This window comes from Aethalodelphis obliquidens, unplaced genomic scaffold (assembly GCF_003676395.1).
Source record: "Aethalodelphis obliquidens isolate GAN/ISIS:26980383/991018 unplaced genomic scaffold, ASM367639v1 scaffold92, whole genome shotgun sequence".
In the NCBI taxonomy this organism is placed as follows: Eukaryota; Metazoa; Chordata; class Mammalia; order Artiodactyla; family Delphinidae; genus Aethalodelphis; species Aethalodelphis obliquidens.
In genome coordinates this window covers 5,329,541-5,357,291 of record NW_020838036.1, presented here as the reverse complement: position 1 = coordinate 5,357,291, position 27,751 = coordinate 5,329,541, and the positions used below count along the sequence as shown (strand labels likewise).

Below are 27,751 nucleotides of genomic sequence, written 5' to 3'. Positions count from 1 at the left end.
TGTTAATTGAATTCCTTTTGAAAGTGAGCAGCAAACTTGGTAGGTTACCTCCTAAATGGAACTGAAGAATGGGCTCCTGCAAATCAATTATCATCTCAGTGTTGGTGTGTGGGAACACTTCTTGCAGGTCTGTGAAGAGAGTCATCAGGATGGACTGACAACAACAAATGGCAGCTGGAGGGACTACTCAGAGAGCCTAGGGTGATTAACCTCTGCTACTTCACATGAAAGCCAAACAAGAGGCAAACAGGGGCTGAAAGAATCAGACAGTAAATCACAGACCTGGATTATGCAGCACTGCTATCAGATGTTTCCAAATGTTTGATTAATGTTGAGTAGTAGGTTAAAGTGAGGCATAGTGAAGTAGACAGACAGTCATGAAACCCCTCTAGCAGGGACTTGTGAAGGCCAACATCTGCTTGCTTGAATTCCATTGATGCATTACAGTGAGGGAAAGAAAATGACCTTAGTATAGCATATGTTCTCTCTACCCCTCCCTTTGGATAATCGATCATTTGAAAATTATCTCTTTGGCTGGTTATTTCCTATGTGAATTACTTATCACCACCACTTGACCTCACCTCCAAAAATTTTCTTTTAAAAGAAAGGAAGAAAAACATTGTGCTATGACCTCTGTCTCATTGCAATATGATTCCACGTGCCAAAAAGGAAAGCCATGTAACAAGACCCAGATGCTATTAGTAGGAAAATTGAACACCCTTTATAAAGTCTAGATAATATTTAAGGAATTTTAAATTGCGCTTTAAATGACAAAAGTCAGGAAACTCAAGGTTTGGGCTGATTTTCTTCTTCCTCTGATGTTTGGAGAGTAAAAAGAACAAAGGAAAGAAAATGAAAACAGTTGAAAGAGAAAAAGAAAAGCACCAAGACAAAGGAAAACCTTTATTTCTTAGTCATTTTCTGCTACTCAATTTTATCTACTGAAAGTCATGGGCCATTTTCTTCCTGGATAGTCTTCCTGTTTCCACACTGCCAAGAGATACTTTTGTATGCATGGTGTGCTTGCTATCTCACAAGGACTTGAAACTGATCAAGAAATGGATAACAATCAGTTAAACCATATTTGTGATTGCACATTATATTGAACATAAAAAAGAAAGTTACTGGCAAAATTAGATCTCACATTTTTCCTTGAAATACAAAAGACAAAATGATTTTGTTAAGAAAACAAAAAGGAAAAGCCACTGGCACAAGATCGAAAAGTACATGAGAGGCAAAACCAGCAAGCAAAGGAACTAAACTTTGAGTTTCATTCTAAAGTCCAGGTCCTCTAGAGCTAATTTGAGTGAGAGGAAGAAGCACTAGCCAGGAGACTTTGGTCTCATCTTCTCTGTTGCTCACTAAATATGTGACCTTGGGTAAGTCACTAAACCTTTTGCGAAGGGCCTCACTTTCTTTATATGTAAAGTGAGGATGATAATATATTTGTCTATCTCAATTGTGTAGGCCCCCAAGATATTTACACTTTGTTGAAAACTTAAAGGCATATAAATGTTAGGGTTATGCTTATGACTATTATTATTTTTTAACCATACTTAAATAGCTGATAAAGCTCCTTTTGTAGGGGCAGGATGCTAGGGGCTTGCCCTGCATTGGAGCCAACAGAAGCTAGACTAAAATAGCTAACGTTATTTAAGCACTTGCCATGTGCCAAGACCTGCACTAAGCCTTTATGTGCATCAAGTCACTTAATGCCCATAACTTTCTAAAGTAGAAATAGTTATCCACATTTGACAGATAAGGAAACAGGCTCAGTGATTTGCCCAAGGTCATACAGCTAAGACGTGAAAAAGCTGGGATTTTAATCAAGGGCCTGCTGCCCCAAACTTGCTGCTTCCAAAGTGAGATGGAGAACCAGGTTAAATCAGGTTCTCTGAATGGGGTGCACTATATCAAAACTGGCCTAAAGAAAATGGTTCCCCTTTGGGGATTCCTGATTTTAAGCATTTCTATCAGTATTAATGAATGTGATAAACTGAGGTGCTATTCCTTCCAAGAGTCTAGAGAGGGCAATGCCTAACCCATAGAATAAAGTAATAACAGTTGTTTTAAAGACCTTGTAGTATTAAAGTGGAGGAATTTTGTGGCAGGGCTTCCTTCAAATCATACCTTTTGATAATTGCCTCCTTTTTCTACATTTACAAATGTTCTTAATTCTTCAGAACATCGATAACAATGCTTCCTTAACTTTCTAGGGTGCAGCAACCACACCAGGGTTTGAATTCTGCTCTTTCACTACCTGTGAAGCCTTCGAAAAATATTTAACTTTCTTGAGCTTAGACCTTCCCTTCTGCAAAACAGAAAAAATAATTATTACCTCATAGTGTTTTTCTGAGAATTAAATGAGACAATGTAAGTCAAAGTGCCTGCTTCATAGTATTTCTCCAAAAATAAAAATAATAACAACAATTAAATAGTTATATAGTATTTACTATGTTGCAAATATTGTTATAAGCACTTATTTATATTAACTTATATAATCATAATGACCCTCTGAAATAGGTACTATTATTATCTTCATTTTATAGATGAAGAAACTGAAGCAAAGAGGGGTTGACTTGCCTCAGGTCATATAACTATAAAGTGGCAAATCCAGGATTCAAACAGAGTGGCTCTCTGATTGTTGCCTGCCTGTCAGAATTTTCAAAAGAAGACAATTCCATAAAAGAAAAGAAACAAAAGTTTTGAATAATGAAAGCACAGCTAGATTGTTTATGACTTCTGAAGGTGAATATTTTTGAAAGAGCAGTGGAAAAATTTGGGAGAATTTGTTTAAAAATGAGCAACAACAATAAAATTAATGATAGCTAACACTTATTCAGCCTTTACTACATACTAGGTCCTATATTACCTCTCAGTAATCCTGACCTATAAGTATTCAATAAGCATTGATAAGTATTAATATTTTCTATTATGATTATGGAGCTCACAATCTAGTAGAAGGAATACAACATGTACACAGATAATTAGAATACAAAATAGAAAGTTCAAAGTGACAAGAAACATTAAGATAAATTGATGTGAGAATTCAGAAACAAGAGAGGGCACTTCTAGGGTGGCAACATATATGCCACTGATAATCAAAGAAGGTTTAAAAGAGATAGTAATTTACAAGAGGCAACTTGAAAAGAAGGTAAAGGTTGCAAAATGTGGAACAGGAAGGCAAATCACAGTCTGATAGAAGGTACAAAGACAGTGAAATGCATGGTCTGTTTTGTGAATGACAGGTAATTCAATTTTTTGTGTGTGAAGCGGGGGCTGTAGAAGTTGAACTCAGCAAATTAGGGTGCGGTCAGAATTGAGGAATGAGAGACTTGAATGTCAAGCCAATGATTTTGAACCTCATTCTGTGGGAAGTGGGGAGTCCTTGCAGACATATAAAAATGTTTTTTGGCATGAATAGAGAGCTCAACTTCAGGAAAACTAACCTATCAACAAATGTAGAATGGATTACAGAGGAAGGAAATAAAGGCAAGGGATCTAGTTAGGCAGCTATTGCAATAGCCAGTTGACACTGACACACACACACACACACACACACACAGAGGCTTTGTTTCTGTGTCAAGTGACGAATTCAACAAATATTTGTTCAAAATATACTCACAAAATTCTTACCGTGAGCCAGACATTTGGTAAGTTGAGCAGAGTCCCTCTCTGAAGGGGCTTAGTAAATTACAATTTAATAATTATAGCTTTAAAGTTTCTTAGAAGCACATTTTCTGAAAAAGTAAGACTTGATAACAGTTCACTTTTTTCAAGAAACAATTTTAACTATGCAATCAAAAAGGAAAATAATAACCTCATAGAGATTGACTATAATCAAGCATGCAAATATTCATGAATACACAGCCACAACCTGTACTTATATCTTACAACCAGTAGATGGCGATTACAAGCTTTAATCCAGATAAAAACAAGTGGTTTTCAACTCAAAGGATAGAAGAAAATAAGTGAAAGAGGACAGAGGAGAGAAGAGCAAACAAGGGGAGAATGAGAGGAGCTTGAAGGGAAAAGAAAGGTTGGAGGGAAGGAGTGGGAAATGGCAGGGTGATAGAAGGTATGCTTGCAGTTCAAATGTCTCTCTGAGATATACTTAGTTCAGAGTTCTCTTTCCAGAAGTTAAATTTGCAGCTAGCCCTGCTGGTGGGAAAGAAATTTGTATTGGCTTCCAGGCAGATATTGAAGAAGAGAATTTTCTTATTCCATAATCCCTCCAACTGATTTTAGTAAAGAGAGGGCCTCGGATGCCTTTTGACCCCATGGAGCAAGAAATGTTCTTGAAAAACCTCATAACTATTCTGCTCCCTGGGTGTCTCTTTCTTTCTAGTTAAGCTGAAAATCCTAGCACAGGAAGAGAAAAGTTGGAACAGACAAGTTCCCAATATATTACTGGGAGCATTTACTAAAGTCAAAACAAAGAGGAAAATTCTAGTCAAGTTGACCTTTTGAGATTCAGATGGAGACCATTCCCAAAGGAAGAATTAGGCATGAAAATGCTCAAAATTGGATGTTGGCTGTGGTTCAGCAATGGTTTGGGGGAATTACAGGACTAAAGATGAATAAGGAAATAAAGGAGAAGGTATAGGAGCTTCTTGTCTCTTTCTTTGAGAATATAAATCCATTTTACTTCCTCTTAGTGCAGACTATCTTGAGCAAACATTAGATCTATCTTCCTGGATAGACATGGGAAGATCAGGAGTTCAGAGAGGTTACGGGCAATTTTCTGTAGGTCAGAAGTCAGGCATGGGTCTCACCAGGCTAAAGTCAATTGCTTTTTCCCTACTGAGAGCTCTAGGGGAGGTTCCATTTCCTTGCCTTCTCCGGTTTCTAGAGGCCACCTGCATTCTTTGGCTCAGGGCCCCTTCCTCCCATTTTCAAAGCCAGCAATATTGCAGTTTTATGACCGTTATTCCTCAGTCACATCTCCTGCTGACCACAGCCCAGGAAGGTCCTCCTGATTTTAAGAATGCATGTGATTAGATTGTACCCACTCAGATAATCCAGGATAATTGCATAATTTCAAGGTCAAAACCCTTAATCATATCTGAAACAACAAAATCCATTTTGTCATGTAAGGTAACATATTCATAGGTTCCAGGGATTAGAGGAGAGAGGGACAGGGAAGGAGGTAGGGAAGAAGGAAGAGTGAGAGCCAGGAGACAGAGAAAGAGAGAGAGAGAGAGAACCAAGTTCACATAATAAATGAACACTTTTTGTCTAGGAATATTCAACAGAACTGCTTAGAAATGGGTATAGTGCATCAGTCAGTTGATCAGACAGGTACTTTGAATGTCTCAGATATTAAAAGAGGCTTTATTTTTGGTGGTATGAATTTGACAGTGACAGAGAAATGTTAAAAGTAAATTTAAAAAAAGAAGATATTTGTCTTTCTTGGTCTGACTTTTTCAATGAGCATAATACCCTCAAAGTCCATCCATATTGTCACAAATGGCAAGATTTCATCTTTTCTTAGAGCTGAATAGGATTCCATTATACATACCATATCTTCTTTATCCATTCATCTGTTGATAAGCACTTAGGTTGTTTCCATATCTTGACTATTGTAAATAGTGCCACGATGAACATAGGGATGCATATATCTTTTCAAATTTAGTGTTTTTGTATTCTTTGGATAAATACCCAGAAGTGGAATAGCTGGATCACACAACAGTTTTACTCAATTTTTTGGAGGAATTTCCATACTATTCTACAGTATGGAATTGGCTACACCAATTAACATTCTCACCAACAGTGTATGAGGGTTCTCTTTTCTCCACATACTCACAAACACTTGTTATTTCTTGCTTTTTGATAATAGCCATTCTAACAGGTGTGATATGATATCTCATTATGGTTTTGATTTGCATTTCCCTAATAATTAGTGATGTTGAACATCTTTTTATGTGCCTGATGGCTACCTGTATGTCTTCTTTAGAAAAATGTCTATTCAGCTCCTCTGCCCATTTCTTAATCGGATTGTTTGTTTTAGGTTGTTGTTGTTGAATTGTATGAGTTCTTTATATATTTGTATATTAAACCCTTAACAGATATATGATTTGCAAATATCTTCTCCCATTCAGTAGGTTTTTTTGTTCATGGTTTCCTTTGCTGTGCAGAGGCCTTTTGGTTTGATATAGTCCTATTTGTTTATTTTTGATTTTGTTTACTTTGCCTGAGGAGACATATCCAGAAAGATATTGCTAAGACTGATGTCAAAGAGTGTAATGCCTATGTTTCCTTCTAGAAGTTTTATGGTTTCAGGCCTTATATTCAAATCTTTAATCCATTTTGAGTTGATTTTTGTGTGTGGTGTGAGATAGTGGTCTAGTTTCTTCTCTTTTTTTTTTTTTTTTTGCATGTATCTGTCCAGTTTTCCCAACACCATTGATTGAAGAGAGTAAGCTTTCTCCATTGTATGATCTTTGCTTCTTTGTCATAAATTAATTGTCCATATATGTGTGGGCTTATTTCTGGGCTCTCAATTTTTTTCTTTTGATTTATGTATCTGTTTTTCTGCAAATACCATGCTGTTTTGATTACTATAGCTGTGTATTATAGTTTGAAATCAGGCAATATTATACCTTCAGACTTGTTCTTTTTCTCTCAGGATTGCTTTGGCTTTTTGGGGAATTTTTGTTCTATTTCTTTGAAAAATGTCGTTGGGATTTTGATAGGGATTGCATTGAATATGTAGATTGTTTTAGGTAATATGGACATTTTAACAATGTTTAACCTTTCAATCCATGAGCAAAGAATATCTTTCCATTTATCTGTATCTTCTTCAGTTTCTTTCAACCATGTCTTTAATAAGTCATATGGAGAAAGACAAATACCATATGTTTTTACTCATATGTGGAATATAAAAAAAATGAGCAAACCAAACCAAACAAAAATAAACATGTAGATACAGAGAACAGAGTAGTGGTTGCTAGAGGGGAAGGGGTGGGGGTGAGGGTGAAATAGGTAAAGGTGTCAACTGTGTGATGATGGTTGGAAACTAAATTTTTGGTGATAAGCATGCTGCACTGTATACAGAAGTAGAAATATAATGTGGTACACGTGAAACTTATATAATGTTATAAACCAACATTACCTCAATTTAAAAAAATGAAATAAATAAATAAATAAATGGTACAGTAGTCCTGCTTCATGCCATACTAGATGGCATGATGATGATGATGATAACAACAATTATTTTTACCAATAACTTGCTAAGTCTGAAGCATTATTCTAAACATTTTACATGAAAAATCTTATTTAGTCTTCCAAATAACCTCAAATCCATTTTACAGATAAGGAAAAGGAGACATAGAGAACTTAAGTCATTTGCACACTTATAATTAGTAGAATAAAGAACCCATCCATCAGTAGTCTATTTTATACATAGTATCAATAATATATACATGTGTAAATACCAGTCTCCCAATTCCTCCCACCCCACGCCTTTCCCCCTTGGTATCCATACATTTGTTCTTTACGTCTGTGTCTCTATTTCTGCTTTGCAAGTAAGATCATCTATATCATTTTTCTAGATTCCACATAAATGCCTTATAATATGATATTTGCTGTTCTCTTTCTGACTTACTTCACTCTGTATGACATTCTCTATGTCCATCCACGTCTCTGCAAATGACCCAATTTCATTCCTTTTTATGGCTGAGTAATATTCCATTGCATATATGTACCACATCTTCTTTATCCATTCCTCTGTTGATGGACATTTAGGCTGCTTCCATGTCCTGGCTATTGTAAATATTGATGTTATGAACATTGGGGTGCATGTGTTTTTTTAGAATTATTGTTTTCTCTGGGTATATCCCCAGTAGTGGGATTGCTGGGTCATATGGTAGTTCTATTTTTAGTTTTTTTAAAGAACTTCCATACTGTTCTCCATAGTGGCTGTATCAATTTACATTCCCACCAAAAGTGTATGAGGGTTCCCTTTTCTCCACACCCTCTCCAGCATTTATTGTTTGTAGATTTTTTGATGGCGGCCATTCTGACTGGTGTGAGGTGATACCTCATTGTAGTTTTAATTTGCATTTCTCTAATAATTAGTGATGTTGAGCACCTTTTCATGTGTTTGTTGGCCATCTGTACTGATGGGAACATACTGTATAGCTCAGGGAACTCTACCTAATGCACTGTGGTAACCTAAATGTGAGGGAAGTCCAAAAGGGAGAGGATATCTGTATATGTATGGTTGATTCATTTTGTTGTGCAGTGGGGACTAACACAACACTGTAAAGCAACTATACTCCAATAAAAATTAATTTTATAAAAAGATATTAAAAAAAAAGAACCCATCCAGCTGGCTGTGGAGCTCAAGCTTTTAACCATTATACTCTACTGCTTCTACAGTTTAGCCTTTCATGAAGAACTTAAGAAAGTTATATAAATAGTTTCTAAACGCCAACTAAACATGCATAGCCCCTGGTTGTTGAGGGATAGCATTTCTTCTGTTTGACTTTGAAAGAAGAAATTATCTCAAAGCTTATCAGTACTACCCTTTTTCAGGGATTGATAACTTGAAATGGTGTCAAAGTTTCCTTTATATTCAGTGGTCCATGTCTCCATTGCTACTTTGTCAGCTCTTGCCTGCAAGGGATGATGGGAGGTAGGAAGACACTGCAAAACAGTTCTCTCCAGTACTGTTATTTTTGCCAGTTTTATTTGAATGAGTTTTCACATCTACTCTAGGGCTTAGAAAACAAATGATGTGTTTGCAGGCACAAAGAGGAATGTATAATACCTAATATTCATTTTTGATTCATTTTAGAGATAAGTTTGAGGAGAAAGGAAATGGAATATACAATGTCTATCCTCAAGAGAGTAAAGATAAATTGTTTAGATCTTCACTTGATAAACTCTTCCTGGACACCTTGGCCTGCAATTCTCAGAGTATGAGGTGAATGGGGTAAGGCCTTATTGGAACCAGACCTGGCTTCCCACAGATATTGGTGAAGGAGAAATGATATAGAAAATATTTCTAGTCAAGTATTTTTCCTCCATCAAGATAGAATTATTTCTTAAAATTATTATTTTTGAAATGATTGATATTATTTATTAAATAATTATATATTATTTGTTAAAAGTAACCATTGGCTAATCATTTTTAAAAGGCAATATGCAATTAGTATGATAATATTCTCTTTTGTATAGATCTTTACAGTAGGCAGATATTTTCTTTTTTTTTTTCCTTTGATTTGCATAACAGGTAAAGAAGACAGCAAGGAATTCTACAAACAAAGAAGATTTTCAACAATTGCCTAATCTCCCTTAGTCATTAGTTGCAGAACAAGAAGTTTAATCCAGGTTATCCAAATCCCAGTCCAGTGCTTGTCCCCAGTTGTCTTCAGAGAAGCACATCCAAAAGACAGGTGGTGAAAAAAGACAAAGGAGTGTTGGAGAGACAGTAGATAACAAATTAGGTTTAGTGTTTGTAATAGCTATATTTATTAAACAAAAACAAAACAGGAGAAAACCCTAACCTACCCTCTGCCACCAAGAGGTTGATGCCTCCAGTTGGCTGTCTATGTGCTGTCTTGTACAGATATAGGGAAAAATGGCTAGAAGGGTCTCAGACAAGGAGATGGTTGACAGGATGGAATGACTGTCAGAGCATGCACTGGAGGCCAAGGTCAGTTCATATAGAAACTATAATTAAAATGCTAACAATAGTTGGTATTTACTGAAGGTCTTCTGTGTGTTCTTTTCTTACGTATATACTCTCTAAAACTCAACCCAAGGTAAATCCTATACTTATCCATAGTGTATGGACATAAAATTTAAGTCCCAGAAAGGTAAGAGAATTGCTTAAGCTCACATAGGTAGTAAGTTAAAGAGCTGGGGTTCCAGACCCAGATGTAATTGGTTTTATGGGTAGCATATTATTTTTTATTTCTATATTGAATATATGAATATTTTTTAGTTCTATATTGAATATATGAATATTCCTTGGAAAAATTAATATATTTTCATATAAGAATAAACTACTTTCTCAGTCTCTGTCTTAATCCCTTCTTCTTTTTTGGTTTGTATCTTACTAAACCTTTTTCTATGCATTTACATATGCTATAGAAAGTATATCATGTAATGTGTGTGATTGTATGATACCATACTGAATATATTGTTCTGCAGTTACTTTTTATTCAGTTATGTATATATTCTCTCTATCTATCTCTATCTAATCTATCATCTATCTATATTAATCATTCCATATCATTAGTCTTTTTAGCTGATAAACTGTAGTCCATTATATAGATAAATCATGATATTTTTCAGCCGATACTTTCTTAATGGACATTTAAGCTGTTCCAACGTTTTCATTATTGCCAATAATGCTGAACATCCTTGCATATGTCTCCCTGTGCATAGGTACAAAAGTTTATTTGTTGTAGTAACCATATGTCTTTGTGCAGACACATTATAATTGTTGACAAACACTGCCTAATTGCACTCTCAAGTGATGGTCACAATTTATACTTCACCTGCAGTGTTTGAGAGTGCTTATTTCTACATTCTCTGTTTTTGCCAACTTACTTGGTGAAAAAAATTGTGTTAAACTGTGTTTTCCTGCTTACTAATGAGGTTGAACTTTATTTCATATAGGCATTAATAATTTGGTTTTCCTCATCTTTTAAATATCTATGTATACATTTTGCATTTTATGATTGGAATATTTATCTTATTATTGATCTGTAGGAGTACCTTATATATTCTAGATACTAATGCTTTCTCTGATATTTATGTTGCAAATATTTTCCCCAATATTATCACTTGTATTTTAAATTAAGAATGGTATCTTAGACTTCGCTGGTGGCACAGTGGTTGGGAATCCGCCTGCCAGTGCAGGAGACACGGGTTCAAGCCTTGGTCCAGGAGGATCCCACATGCCACAGAGCAGCTAAGCCTGTGTGCCACAGCTGCTGAGCCTGTGCTCTAGAGCCCGCGTGCCACAACTACTGAAGCCCGCGAGCCTGGAGCCTGTGCTCTGCAACGAGAGAGGCCACCACATTGAGAGGCCTGTGCACTGCAGCGAGGAATAATCTCCACTCGCCACAGCTAGAGGAAGCCCGCACGCAGCAACAAAGACTCAATGCAGCCAAACATAAATAAATAAATATTTAAAAAAATGAATGGTATCTTTTTGTCATACAGAATTTTTTAATAATGGCTTAGTCAAATTTATTGATGCTTTTCTTTTTGTTTCTTTTGCTTTTTATTTTGAAATAATTATAGGCTCACAGGAGGTTGCAAAATAATAGAGTTTCTTATACCTTTCACCCAGTTTGCAATAATGATGACATCTTAAAGAGCTGTAGTTCAATATCAAAACCAAGAAACTGACATTGGTACAATGCTATTAACTATATTGCAGATCTTATTCTGTTTTCACTATTTTTACATGTATTAATTTGTGTTTATGGGTGTATTTCTATGCTATCTTAATCTTATGTGTAGATTCTCGTAACCACCACTGCAACCACCATGCACAACTATTCAATGACCAGAAAGATCTTCCATGTGCTATCCCTTTATAGTTATACCCTCCTCTTCTCTGCCATCCCTAAACTATGATAGCCACTAATCTGTTCTCTACCTCTATAATTTTGTCATTTTGGAATTACTTATAAATGGAAGCATATAGTATGAAACCTTTTGAAACTTACTTTTATCACTAAATGTAATATCTTTGAGATTCATCCAGGTTTTTGCATGTATCAATAGTTTTCTCCTTTTTGTTGCTGCATAGTATTCCATAGTATGGATACAAGAGTTTGTTTAAACATTAACCTTCTAAGTAACATCTGGGATATTTCCAGGTGAGGCTATTACAAATAAAGCATTCATGAATATTTGTGTACAGGTTTTTGGTGTAAAGAGAAGTTTTAATTTCGCTGGGCTAAATGACTAAGAGTTCAAGTTGTTGGGCCATATGGTAAGTGTATGTTTAACTTTATAGGAAACTATCATACTCTTCCAGAGCAGTTGTACTATTTCACATTCCTACCAACAATATATGAGTAATCCAGTTCCTCTGAATTCTCACCTGCATTTTGTATTGTTCCTGTTTTTTTTTTTTTAATTTTAGGCATTTTGATGGGTGGGTACTGATATCTCATTGTAGTATTAATTTGCATCCCTCTAATGGCTAAGGATATTGAACATCTTTTAATGTGCTTATTTGCCACAAGTATCCTCTTTGGTGAAATGTATGTCTATTCATGTGTTTTGCTTATTTTCTAGTGATATAGTCAACCTTATTAATGTTTCTCTTTATACTTTTACTTTTTAATCTTTCTTCTTTAGAAAAAGCACTTCTTAAGCTCCAAATCATATATATTCATTTAATGCTTTTGTAATCTTTTTTTAACATCTTTATTGGAGTATAATTGCTTTACAATATTGTGTTAGTTTCTGCTGCATAACAAAGTGAATCAGCTATATGTATACATATATCCCCAGAGCCCCTCCCTCTTGCATCTCATTTATGATAAAAACTCTCCAGAAAGTAGGCATAGAGAGAACTTACCTCAACATAATAAAGGCCATATATGACAAATTTACAGCCAACTTCATTTTCAATGGTGAAAAACTGAAACCATTTCCTCTAAAACCAGGAACAAGACAAGTATGCCCACTCTCACCACTATTATTCAACATAGTTTTGGAAGTTTTAGCCACAGCAATCAGAGAAGAAAAAGAAATAAAAGGAATCCAAATCGGAAAAGAAGAAGTAAAGCTGTCACTGTTTGCAGATGACATGATACTATATATAAAGAATCCTAAAGATTTTACCAGAAAACTACTAGAGCTAATCAATGAATTTGGTAAAGTAGCAGGATACAAAATTAATGTAATCTTTTTTTAAATTGAAGTATACTTGATTTACAATATTGCATTAGTTTCAGGTATACAGCACAGTGATTCAGGATTTTTTTGCAGATTATATTCCATTATAGGTTATTACAAGATATTGAATATAATTCCTGTGGTATACAGTAAATCCTCATTGCCTATTTTATGTATAGTAGTTTGTATCTATTAATCCCATACTTCTAATTTGTCCCTGCCCCCCTACCTCTCTCTTTTGGTAGTCATAAGTTTGTTTTCTATGTGAGTCCTTTTTTATTTTGGGGACTCTATTCCAGAACTAACTTTTGTGAGTTCTGTGAGGTACGGTTTTAATGTTATTTTTTTCCCCAAAGCAACAGCAATTGAACAACTGAATAATACATTTGTTTACCACTGTTGGAAATACTATTTATATCACATTCATGATTCATATATATCATATACTAATTGCTAAACATATACTATATGTTAATTGTATGTAATCATGTACTAATTATGTCATATACTTACTATATAATCTGTTTCTATACTCTAATTCTACTGAGCTATTTATTTAATCTTTAACCAATACCACACTGTTTTATTTTATATAGTCCTATCATATGTCATAATATCTGATAGAATGGGTTCTACTCCTTATGTATCTTTTTTTTCCAAACATGAATTGGCTACTGTACATTTAATCCAACATAAAAATTTTAAAATCATTTCCATGAAAAAAATCTTATTGAGGTTTCCATTGACATAGCACTGAACTTATAGGTTATATGGGGGGATAAATGATTATATATTTACAATATTTATTCACTCCTCCATTAGCATTATAAAACTCTCAGTTGACTCAAATCTCCTTTTATGTCATTGCCTGTCATTTTTCTACATAGCACATTACCTCTGCAGGGATGGAAGATGAAATTTGAAGGACAGCAGCAGGATTGGAGCCTTACTAGGTGTCACAACTTGGCATGTGGTGGTCTTAGCTGTAGGATAAAAATAGGAGGTTTCAAGAGTATGGGCATGGACAGAGGAAGACTGATAGTGTGGTTCCTTAGTGTCAGAGCCCCATGTACAAACCATGGGAGATGCTTAGGGGGCACCTATAGCTACCAAGGCAAACACAGAGCTCTAATATTAGAAGAAGATGCAAGACTGGGTGGCAAAGCTGGCATCACAAACTTAACACAACCTGAGAAGAGTTTGGATAAAAGTCACTTGTAGTAATTAAGAACCCACAGAAACTGAATTAGGCCTCAGTTTTTATAGTATTTTTTAAAATATTGCTAATTTCTATTAGGCATTGAAATACAGACAGAATTTCTCCACCTCCTACTTTTACCCCAACCCCAGTGAGTTTACCTGATAATATTTTCTTCTAGCTAATGTATTGGCTGAGTGCACTTTGACTGAGAGAAAATGTGGTTTTGATCCTGTTAGGGAGAGTAATTTAGGATTAAATACTTGCATCAGAGAAACTTCTTATGTATTGTCCAGGGAGGGTACATTTATAGGAACTAAACTCCAAACCAGAAGAATAGTCTAAAAGTCTTATTCCAATTCCTGGCTCTGCCACTTACTAACCATATATCCGTGGGCAAGTTACTCAACCTCTCCGAGAGTGTTTCCTCATCAGGTAAACGTGGATAGTAACAGTACCTACACCACCAGCCTGTTCTGAAGAATTAAATGAGACTGTGTACATAAAACACCTGCTAAAGGGCCTGTCATGTGGTAAGCACTTAAGGCTCCAGGTTATCACTCAACCTGTTACAGGGAAAGACCATTTAAAATAATAAGGTAAAAAAAAAGCACAAGGAAACTTCAGATAAATATCTGAGAAAAACATATGACCATGAAAACAATGGTGACTTAGATGCCTCTGAGAGGGCAATGCCTTAGCAGCTGTGATTTCATCAGTGTGGGGTGAAGGCAGGTTGTGCAAGCTAGGAAGTTGGCCTGGCAGATAGCCTAAGTCAATGGCCAGGGAGCCTGTTTCTATTGCTATTTTCCAAGGCTTCCTTAAAAGTGATAACTGACCTGAATTTTAAAATAGAAAAAAGAGTGAGAGCTCGCCTAGGAACTAGTTGTAGGTGAAAGTGAGAAATGTGGTTCTCATTTACTCAAATAATTGCTTCCAGATGAGTCACCCATTAAAAGAAGTCAAAGAAAGAATCTAAAGAAAACAGATGAGCAGCAGTGCAGGCTGCTAGGTGTAGCCAATGCAGTTCCTGGGATAATAAACTGAAATTCTGCAAGCAGGGGTACAGGGCAATGACTATTCTCTGCCTTAAGAATGGATATACAAAATAATTTATTTCAGCAAGCAATTTCTAAAGCAACTGAATGGCTTTGAACACAGTGTTTTCCAACATGTTTGTAAACTTTAAAATTACATTTAGGGTTTCCCTCGTGGTGCAGTGGTTGAGAATCCACCTGCTAATGCAGGAGACACGGGTTTGAGCCCTGGTCCAGGAAGATCCCACATGCCACAGAGCAACTAAGCCCGTGCACCACAGCTACTGAGCCTGTGTTCTAGAGCCCGTGAGCCACAACTACTGAGTCCACATGCCACAACTACTGAAGCCCGTGCACCTAGAGCCCATGCTCCACAACAAGAGAAGCCACCGCAATGAGAAGCCTGCACACCGCAACGAAGAGTAGACCCCACTCACCGCAGCTAGAGAAAGCCTGTGCACATCAACAAAGACACAACACAACCAAAAATAAATAAATAAATTTATAAAAAAAGAAAATAAATTACATTTAACCTCTTGAACCCACTTAAAATTAAAGAAAAAGAATTTCATGCTTTCATTATGCAGGATAGTTATGATAAAAATAAACATCTTAAAATCTGTATATCAAATATAGTTTTAGTTAATCTAAAAGAAAACAATTATAGTTTATGTAAGGATACCTTTTCCCTTTAAAGTTAATACATATAGGTAAACATAAATTAGTTAAGTAAAAGTATGATTTGGGAACAAATAGATTCAAAAGTAGTACATCTTTGGCTTGAGAATTGAATATATATATAAACGACTAACATCTCATCTTGTAATATTCTCATCTTGTACTTTTTTCTCACTCTTCCTTTAATAATAGAATCATGCCTTCAAATATATCATATTATTTGTGGAGACAGTGTTATTGGATAATTTATTTGTGAAATTAACAGCAATGAACATATAACAATATTTCTTGCATACTGAATATTTATATTTTCCACGATAGCATGGGCTCTTTAGCTTTTGCAACTCATAAAAATTTTAATGTCTAATAAATTTAGATTGAGTTGAATAATAATTGATAAATGTAGCCAAATATCAGAGGTTTATAATTACTGATTTTATGGATTTTTTTAAATCAACTGATTTATTAACACAATTTTGATGCTTATTTTATGAAGAATGAGGTTAAGAAATTTTAGGTTACGATTTGCAAATAATGTGGATGGCCTTGATTCCCATGAAGGAAAAACCAAATTAAGTATAATTTTTACTTTGTTTTCTATCTCTTACATTGGTTTTTGAGGTATTAGAGATATCTTGCTATGTTGTATAAGAATATCAGATGAGTGCAACTTATTTCTCTATATCTTTATATCTGATGAATAGCGTCTTGAAGCTAAGTGATTAAAATTTTCAAATTTGTTGTTTTATGCTTTTCATTAAATTGATATATGTCAGTATCAGTGTTCCTAGTGTCTCTTATTTTAACCCATAATTAATTATGGACATAAAATCCCTTTGACAATTTAAAAATGTATAAAGGTCAAAACCAACACAGCAGGTAGCAGTGTTTAGCTATAATACATAGACTGATTGATTGAGACCTGAGCTTGCTCATTTGGTCTCCTCTAACCAACATGTATGCTCTCTTTATATATAATAATATATGTTCAAGTGATTTAATTTTAAAGGGTAAACATATTTAAATAATTATTCTATTTTATTTTAAATTTAAAATGAATTGATGTCATCACTACTCAGAAGTACATTCACATGTCCCTAGAAGTTTGTGAACACTTCTATTCTAAATACTATTCTAAAGAAAGGAAAAAGTCAGCAATGTTGAATGGGTGTCACTGCCCCCAAATATATGCAAATGAAAATTTCCCAACATTAAAACTCTATACCATGAGTGATTATGATCATTCATATACCTGGCCTCAAACTAAACATCTTATCCCATCAAAACACAGATTTTATTCATCCAGTAACTTCTGCAGATTAGCTTACAATAGTTTCTATATCCTATAATCAAGATCACACTATTTAGCTTCACTTTTAAGAAGCTCCTTAATCTAGCCTCCTCCTAACCATTTAACTTTATCTTCCTCTTCTCCCCAAAATTTCCTTCCACTCCAGCAAGTCCTCCCTGTCTCAATGCCTTTGATAACACTACTTCCTTTGGCCATTAGATTGAACCATATAAAATTTCTGTTTTATGTCTAAAGTCATTAAATAGTAGTAATTTCAGATGGCTCAACTTAGAATGTTTTTCAATCCCCTTTTCTTAGTTTAAACCCTACCTACCCTTCAGGATCCAGTTTATGTTCTGTCTCCATCAAGAAGCCTTCTTACATTACTTCAGTTTATACAGACTTTTCTCTTCCTTGAATTCTTAACATATTCAGATTACACAGTGTTACACATATATGTTCAAATACGTATACTTATGTATGTTGCATAAGTATACCTCGTCTTTGCACGAATATGTAATAGTATGTGCCATCGAATTACCAGTACATAAAGTACTATAAAACCTACTGCAAGCCACTTGGGTTTATATTAGCTTGCACATTGTCTTCCCATAAAAACGAGTCTAAGAACATTTTAGGAGACCTAACACTTTTGCCTTAATTTAAAAGGAAAGTGTTCCACCAGCAGGGAATAAGCCAGAGATCACAAAGTCAAATACCTTCAGGAGCCCAAACAGTTAATATAATGTGTAAAAGATGGGCACAAGGTTAACTAGTTGTTGGTAGAGGAGAGGAAGGAGTATGTGGTAAACAGGAAAAGGTATGCATTACAGTAGAAGAAATGACATTCAATTCAGATTTTCTAAAACATGGGGCAGAAAAAAGTCCAGTGATCCAATTCTATCTCTTGGCTTTGATATTCTGGAGCAGCAGGCATCTGTGAGCCCAGATTCCCCTGGGGATCCATGAAAGTAACAAAGAAAGAGAACACTCTTTTCCCAGGGCCAAAGGTCACCTCATTATTTCCTTTGTCATAGTTCCCTACTCTCTGATTCTCTCTATCTTAGCTTCGGACTTGCCTGGTTACTTTGGTCTTATCTAACCTCCCTGGACTCTATTCTGTTTTATTCGCTGACAACCCCCTCAGTATCTAGCACTGTCTGTGGCCATTTCAAATTTGTCTGCTTCTCTGATATCAATATTCTACTTTTCTGACCCTACTTGCCAGCCTCTGTCATCTTCATCCCACTCTTAACTCTCCACAGTTTCTACTTTGGGAGAAATGTTTAATCTGACTCTTGAATGAATTTTCGTTTTCCAAATATTTCCAGAAAGCTAGGGTAGATTTGGAGTCCCTTAATTTAGAAGGATTTTAGGAAGAATTCAAAGAATCCAGCTGGATTCACTAACTAATATTAAGGGATTCCAGAGCTTCAGTATGGCCTGAAGACTTTGTCAACATAAATTCAAATTTCGGTAAACATAAGAATAAATAACTTGGCTATTGCTGTCCAATAAAACATTCCATGAATTTCAAAATAGTAACTATAGGTCACATTTGGCTATTAAACACTAGCAATGTGGTTAGTGACTGGGGAACAGAATTTTTATTTTTATTTAATTTTAATTAAAAGCTCACTGGGCCTAGAGTTAGAGAAACCAGGTCTACCATTACCATTTATGATTTTGATCAACCTAATCTGGGGGTCAGATTGTTTATCTGGAAACTAATAATGATAAGAATCCTTGCCCTGCTACTTATAGGGATATTTTGAGGAGAATATGGTATAATTTTGAAGAAAGCAAATTGTAAACTCTCAAGTGTTCTACTCATGCATGGGATGAAGATGATATAGGTGACTATTCTTTGCTAAAACTTACTGAAGGGGAGACCTTCAAGATGGTTGAGGAGTAAGACATGGAGATCACCTTCCTACCTACAAATACATCCGAAATACATCTACATGTGGAAAAACACCTACAGAACACCTACTGAATGCTAGTAGAAGACCTCAGATTTCCCAAAAGGCAAGGAACACCCCATGTACCTGGATAGGCCAAAAAAAAAAAAAGAGACAAAGGAATAGGGATAAGACCTGTACCTCTGGGAGGGAGATGTGAAGGAGGAAACGTTTCCACACACTAGGAAGCCACTTGACTGGAAGAGACGGGGGCTGGCAACAAACACATGAAAGAATGCTCAACATCATTAATCATTAGAGAAATGCAAATCAAAACTACAATGAAGTATCACCTCACACCATTCAGAATGGCCATCACCAAAAAATCTACAAACAATAAATGCTGGAGAGGGTGTGGAGAAAAAGGAACACTCTTGCATTCTTGGTTGGAATATAAATTGATGCAGTCATTATGGAGAACTGTATGGAGGTTCCTTAAAAAACTAAAAATATAACCACCATACAACTCAGCATTTACACTACTGGGCATATACCCTGAGATAACCACAATTCAAAAAGAGTCATGTACCACGATGTTCACTGTATCTCTATTTACAATAACCAGGACATGGAAAAAAACCTAAATGTCCATCGACAGGTGAATGGATAAAGAAGATTTAGCACATATATACAATGGAATATTACTCATCCATAAAAAGAAGTGAAATTTAATCATTTTTAGTGAGTTGTACAGACCGAGAGACCATCATACCGAGTGAAATAAGTAAGAAAGTGCAGCTCCTCTAGAAAGATGGTGGAAGAGTAAGACGAGGAGATCAACTTCCTCCCCACAGGTACATCAGAAATACATCTACACATGGAACCGCTCCTATAGAACACCCACTGAACACTGGCAGAAGACCTCAGATCTCCCAAAAGGCAAGAAACTCCCCATGTACCTGGGTAGGGCAAAAGAAAAAAGAATAAACAGAGACAGAAAAATAGGGATGGGACCTTCACCAGTGGGAGGTAGCTGTGAAGGAGGAAAGATTTCCACACACTAGGAAGACCCTTCCTGTGCAGAAGCTGTGGGTGGCAGAGGGGGCAAGCTTTGGAGCCCTGGAAGAGAGCACAGCAAAAGCAGTGTGGAGGGCAAAGCGGAGAGATTCCCTCACAGGGGATCGGTGTCGAACAGCACTCATCAGCCCGAGAGACTTGTTTTCTCACCTGCTGGGGCAGGCAGGGGCTGGGAGCTGAGGCTCAGGCTTTGGTCCAATTGCAGGGAGAGGACTAGTGGCGTAAACACAGCCTGGAGGGGTTAGTTCACCACGGCCAGCTAGGAGGGAGTCCAGGAAAATGTCTGCACCTGCCGAAGAGGCAAGAGACTTTTTCTTCCCTCTTTATTTCCTGGTGAGTGAGGAGAGGGGATTAAGAACACTGCTTAAAGGAGCTCCAGTGACAGGCGAGGGCCGCAACTCACAACACAGTCCCTGGAGACAGGCATGAGATGCTAAGGCTGCTGCCACTACCAACAAGAAGACTTTGTGCAAGCACAAGTCACCATCCACACCTATCATCCCGGGAGCCTGTGCAGCCTGCCACTGCCAAGGTCCTGTGACCTAGGGACAACTTCTCTGGGAGAACACCCGGCACGCCTCAGGCTGCTGCAATGTCACGCCGGCCTCTACCACCGCTGGCTCACACTGCATCCGTACCCCTCCCTCCCCCCAGCCTGAGTGAGCCAGAGCCCCTGAATCTGCTGCTCCTTTAACCCCGTCCTGTCTGAGCAAAGAAGCAGATGCCCTCAGATGACCTAAACACAGAGTCGGAGCCAAATCCAAAGCTGAACACCGAGAGCTCTGCAAACAGAGAAGAGAAAGGGAAACCTGTCCCAGCAGCCACAGGAGCAGCGGATTAAATCTCCACAATCAACGTGATGTACCCTGAATCTGTGGAATACCTGAATAGACAACAAATCATGTCAAATTGAGGAGGTGGAATTTGAGAGCAAGTTATATTATTTTTTCCCCTTTTCCTCTTTTTGTGATTGTGTATGTGTGTGCTTTGGTGTGATATTTTGTCTGTAGAGCTTTGCTTTCACCATTTGTCCTAGGATTCTGCCCTCCATTTTTTTTACTTTTCAAAAAATTTTTTTTCTTAACAATTATTTTTTTATTTTAATAACTTTATTTTATCCTCTTCCTTTCTTTCTTTCTTTCTTTCTTTCTTTCTTTCTTTCTTTCTTTCTTTCTTTCTTTCTTTCTTTCTACATTTTCTCCCTTTTATTCTGAGCCGTGTGGATGAAAGGCTCTTGGTGCTCCAGCCAGGAGTCAGTGTTTTGCCTCTGAGGTGGAAGAGCCAACTTCAGGACACTGGTCCACAACAGACCTCCCAGCTCCATGTAATATCAAATGGTAAAAATCTCCCAGAAATCTCCATCTCAACACCAAAACCGAGTTTCACTCAACGACCAGCAAGCTACAGTGCTGGACACGCTATGCCAAACAGCTAGCAAGACAGGAGCACAACCCCACCCAATAGCAGAGAGGCTGCCTAAAATCATAATAAGGCCACAGACACCCCACAACACACAACCAGACATGGACCTGCCCACCAGAAGGACAAGATCCAGCCTCATGCACCAGAACACAGGCACTAGTCCCCTCAACCAGGAAGCCTACAAAACCCACTGAATCAAATTAAGCCACTAGGGACAGACACCAAAAACAACGGGAACTATGAACATGAAGTTTGCAAAAAGGAGACCCCAAACACAATAAGATAAGCAGAATGAGAAGACAGAAAAACACACAGCAGATGAAGGAGCAAGGTAAGCTACCAACAGAACTAACAAATGAAGAAGAAATAGGCAGTCTACCTAAAAAAGAATACAGAATATTGATAGTAAAGATGAACCAAAGTCTTGGAAACAGAATAGAGAAAATGCAAGAAACACTAAACAAGGACCGAACAAAACTAAAGAGGAAACAAGCAACAATGAATGACACAATAAATGGAACTAAAAATACTCTAGAAGGGATCAATAGCAGAATAACTGAGGCAGAAGAATGGATAAGTGACCTGGAAGATAAAATATTGGAAATAATTGCTGTAGCACAGAATAAAAAAATAAAATAAAAAGAACTGAGGACAGTCTCAGAGACCTCTGGGACAACATTAAATGCACCAACATTCAAATTATAGGGGTCCCAGAAAAAGAAGAGAAAAAAAAAAGGACTGAGAAAATATTTGAAGAGGTTATAGTTGAAAACTTCCCTAATATGAGAAAAGAAATAGTTAATCAAATCCAGGAAGCACAGGGAGTCCCATACAGGATAAATCCAAGGAGAAACAAGCCAAGAAACATATTAATCAAACTATCAAAAATTAAATAAAAGAAAACATATTAAGAGCAGCAAGGAAAAACAACAAATAACACACAAGGGAATCCCCATAATGTTAACATCTGATCCTTCAGCAGAAACTCGGCAAGCCAGTGGGAGTGGCAGGACATATTTAAAATGATGAAGGAGAAAAACCTACAACCAAGACTACTCTATCCAGCAAGGATCTCATTCAGATTTGATGGAGAAGTTAAAACCTTTACAGACTAGGAAAAGTTGAGAGAGTTCAGCACCACCAAACGAGCTTTACAACAAATACTAAAGGAACTTCTCTAGGCAAGAAACACAGAGAAGGAAAAGATCTACAATAACAAACCCAAAACAATTAAGAAAATGGAAATAGGAACATACATTTTGATAATTACCTTAAGTGTAAATGGATTAAATGCTCCCACCAAAAGACACAGACAGGATGAATGGATACAAAAACAAGACACATATATATGCTGTCTACAAGAGACCCACTTCAGACATAGGGACATGTACAGACTGAAAGTGAGGGGATGGAAACAAATATTCCATGCAAATGGAAATCAAAAGAAAGCTGGAGTAGCAATTCTCATATCAGACAAAATAGATTTTAAAATAAAGACTATTACAAGAGAAAAAGAAGGATACTACATAATGATCAAGGGATCGATCCAAGAAGATATAACAATTATAAGTATTTACGCACCCAACATAGGAGCACCTCAATACATAAGGCAAATACTAACAGCCATAAAAGGGGAAATTGACAGTAACACATTCACAGTAGGGGATTTAAACACCCCACTTCCACCAATGGACAGATCATCCAAAATGAAAATAAATAAGGAAACACAAGCTTTAAATGATACATTAAACAAGATGGACTTAATTGATATTTATAGGACATTCATAGAGAAACAACAGGATACATATTCTTCTCAAGTGTTCATGAAACATTCTCCAGGATAGATAATATCTTGGGTCACTAATCAAGCCTTAGTAAATTTAAGAAAATTGAAGTTGTATCAAATATCTTTTCCAACAAGAATGTTATAAGACTAGATATCAATTACAGGAAAAGATTTGTAAAAAATACAAACACATGGAGGCTAAAAAATACACTACTTAATAATGACTTGATCACTAAAGAAATCAAAGAGGAAATAAAAAAATACCTAGAAACAAATGACAATGGAGACACAATGACCCAAAACTTATGGGATGCAGCAAATGCAGTTCTAAGAGGGAAGTTTAGAGCAATACAAGCCCACCTTAAGAAGCAGGAAACATCTCGAATAAACAACCTAACCTTGCACCTCAAGCAATTAGAGAAAGAAGAACAAAAATCCCTCAAAGTTTGCAGAAGGAAAGAAATAATAAAGATCAGATCCGAAATAAATGAAAAAGAAATGAAGGAAACGATAGCAAATTTCAATAAAACTAAAACCTGGTTCTTCGAGAAGATACTCAAAACTGATTAAGCATTAGGCAGACTCTTCAGGAAAAAAAGGGAGAAGACTCAAATCAATAGAATTAGAAATCAAAAAGGAGAAGTAACAACTGACACTGTAGAAATAAAAATGATCATGAGAGATTACAAGCAACTCTATGCCAAAAAAATGGACAACCTGGAAGAAATGGACAAATTCTTAGAAATGCACAACCTGTCAAGACTGAACCAGGTAGAAATAGAAAATATGAACAGACCAATCACAAACACTGAAATTGAGAATGGGATTAAAAATCTTCCAACAAACAAAAGTCGTGGACCACATGGCTTCTCAGGTGAATTCTTTCAAACATTTAGAGAAGAGCTAACAACTATCCTTCTCAAAATCTTCCAAAATATTGCAGAAGGAGGAACACTCACAAACTCATTCTACGAGGCCACCATCACCCTAATACCAAAACCAGAGAAAGATGTCACAAACACTAAGATCAGGAAAAAGACAAGTTTTCCCACTCTCACCACTATTATTAATCATAGTTTTGGAAGTCTTACCCACAGCAATCAGAGAAGAAAAAGAAATAAAAGGAATACAAATCGGAAAACAAGATGTAAAGCTGTCACTGTTTGCAGATGACATGATACTATACATAGAGAATCCCAAAGTTGCTACCAGAAAACTATGAGTGCTAATCAATGAATTTGGTAAAGTAGCAGGATACAAAATTAATGCACAGAAATCTCTGGCATTCCTATACAATAATGATGAAAAATCTGAAACTGATATCAAGAAAATATTCCCATTTACCAATGCAACAAAAAGAATAAAATATCTAGGAATAAACCTACCTAAGGAGACAAAAGACCTGTATGCAGAAAATAATAAGACACTGATGAAAGAAATTATAATGATACAAATAGATGGAGAGATATACCATGTTCTTGGATTGGAAGAATAAACATTGTGAAAATGACTCTACTACGCAAAGCAATCTACACATTCAATGCAATCCCTATCAAAATACCACTGGCATTTTTCACAGAACTAGAACAAAAAAATTCACAATTTGTATGGAAACACAAAAGACCCCACATAGCCAAAGCACTCTTGAGAATGAAAAATGGTGCTGGAGGAATTAGGCTCCCTGACATCAGACTATACTACAAAGCTGCATTAATCAAGTCAGTATGGTACTGGCACAGAAACAGAAAGGTAGATCAATGGAATAGGATAGAAAGCCCAGAGATAAACCCATGCACATATGGTCACCTTATCTTTGATAAAGGAGACAGGAATGTACAGTGGAGAAAGGATAGCCTCTTCAAAAAGTGGTGCTGGGATAACTGGACAGGTACACGTAAAAGTATGAGATTAGATCACTCCTTAACACCATACACAAAAATAAGCTCAAAATGGATTAAAGGCCTAAATGTAAGGCCAGAAACTATAAAAGTCTTAGAGGAAAACATAGGCAGAACACTCTATGATATAAATCACAGCAAGATCCTTTTTGACCCACCTCCTAGAGAAATGGAAATAAAAACAAAAGTAGACAAATTGGACCTAATGAAACTTCAAAGATTTTGCACAGCAAAGGAAACCATAAACAAGACCAAAAGACAACCCTCAGAATGGGAGAAAATATTTGCAAATGAAGCAACGGACAAGGGATTAATCTCCAAAATTTATAAGCAGCTCATGCAGCTCAATAATAAAAAAACAAACAACCCAATCCAAAAATGGGTAGAAGACCCAAATAGACAATTCTCCATAGAAGTTATACATTCTGCCAAGGAACACATGAAAGAATGCTCAACATAATTAATCATTAGAGAAATTCAAATAAAAACTACAATGAGATATCATCTCAAACCAGTCAGAATGGCCATCATCAAAAATCTAGAAACAATAAATGCTGGAGAGGGTGTGGAGGAAAGGGAAAACTCTTGCACTGCTGGTGGGAATGTGAATTGGTTCAGCCACTATGGAGAACAGTATGGAGGTTCCTTAATAAACTACAAATAGAACTACCATATGACCCAGCAATCCCACTACTGGGCATATACCCTGAGAAAACCATAATTCAAAAAGAGTCATATACCAAAATGTTCATTGCAGCTCTATTTACAATAGCCCAGAGATGGAAACAACTTAAGTGTCCATCATTGGATGAATGGATAAAGAAGATGTGGCACATATATACAATGGGATATTACTCAGCCATAAAAAGAAACGAAATTGAGCTGTTTGTAATGAGGTGGATAGACCTAGAATCTGTCATACAGAGTGAAGTAAGTCAGAAAGAGAAAGAGAAATACCGTATGATAACACATATATATGGAATTTAAGAAAAAAAATGTCATGAAGAACCTAGGGGTAATACAGGAATAAACACACAGACCTACTAGAGAATGGACTTGAGGATACTGGGAGGGGGAAGTGTAAGCTGTGACAAAGCAAGAGAGAGGCATGGACATATATACACTACCAAACATAAAATAGATAGCTAGCGGGAAGCAGCCGCATAGCACAGGGAGAACAGCTCGGTGCTTTGTGACCACCTATAGGGGTGGGATAGGGAGGGTGGGAGGGAGGGAGACACAAGAGGGAAGAGATATATTAACATATATATATGTATAGCTGATTCACTTTGTTATAAAGCAGAAACTAACACACCATTGTAAAGCAATTATACTCCAATAAAGATGTTAAAAAAAAACAAAGGAAAGTGAAAAACAAATACCGTATACCATCACATATATATCGAATCTAAACAAAAAATAGTTCTGAAGAACCTATGAGCAGGACAGAAATAAAGATGCAGATGTAGAGAATGGATTTGAGGATATGGGGAGGGGGAAGTGTAAGCTGGGACGAAGTGAGAGAATGACATGGACATATATACACTACCAAATGTAAAATAGATAGCTATTGGGAAGCAGCTGCATAGCACAGGAAGATCAGCTCAGTGCTTTGTGACCACCTAGAGTGGTGGGATTGTGAGGGTATGAGGGACACACAAGAGAAAGGAGATATGGTGATGTGTGTATGTGTATTTCTGATTAACATTGTTGTAAAGCAGAAACTTACACACCATTGTGAAGCAATTATACTCCAATAAAGATGTTAAAAAAAACCAAAATCTTACTGAAGAGTTATATGCCTAGTTTCCCTGCCTTCATTCTTCCCACATTTTCTAATCTACTTGTCACATTTATGTCCTAAGTAATCTTTCTGTAGTAAAACTCTGATATTACTCTCCTGCTTGAAAATCTTCAATGGCTCCTTATTAACTACAGAATTACACGTAAATACCTGAGCCTTGCTTTGAAGACTTCCCAAAAGATCTGTCATCACCTTGTTTTCAATATTACCTTCATTTATTCTCCCCTTTATGTACCTGTCAAGGGGAAACCAGTACTAGTTTTAAACAGGGGAAATGAGAGAAAGAATCAGATTTGCATTTTTTGAAATGCCACTGTATTTGCAGTGAGAAGAAGAAATTTGAAGCAGGAAATACTAAAGGCCGAGATGTTATTCAGTTATTCATTCAATCAATATTAATTGAATACCTACTATGAACTTGGCTCAGTGCTATGTACCAGAGAAACACCAGACACCAGACTAGACAGATCCTGACCCTAATAGAATTTATATTCTACTATGGGAGGGGAAGAAAGACATTAAATAAATGTAATAAACTAGGACATTTGTCAATATGTTAGAAGTAGATAAGAGATATTGAAAAATGAACACAAATAAAGCAGTGCAAGGGAGGTTAAGAGTGTTGGGAATAGGATGTAAGGGGAAAATTGCGGTTTTAAATATGTTGGTCAGAATAGTCCTCATTGAAAAGATGGCATTTGAGCAAAAACTTGAAAGAGACAAGAGAATTAACCTTATAACTATTTGGGGAAGAAATATTCATGGTAAGGGTTGCGGGATACT

General features: G+C 36.3%; 1 protein-coding gene across 3 annotated transcripts in view; it reads left to right on the top strand.

Moving 5' to 3' along the window:
- LOC113614213 (charged multivesicular body protein 1b-2-like) overlaps positions 1-10,037 on the top strand; it is a 53,304-nt gene extending 43,267 nt beyond the window's left edge. The window contains exons 7-8 of one of the 3 annotated variants that reach the window (XM_027095586.1): positions 8,801-8,929; positions 9,239-10,037. In XM_027095586.1, the coding sequence (XP_026951387.1) occupies positions 8,801-8,929; positions 9,239-9,242 (133 nt within the window). In that variant the 3' untranslated portion in view covers positions 9,243-10,037. Of the gene's footprint in view, positions 1-8,800; positions 8,939-9,238 lie in introns of those variants that run through there. The other 2 variants (XM_027095585.1, XM_027095589.1) reach the window with 2 other exon arrangements.
- Positions 10,038-27,751: the final 17,714 nt, after the last annotated feature.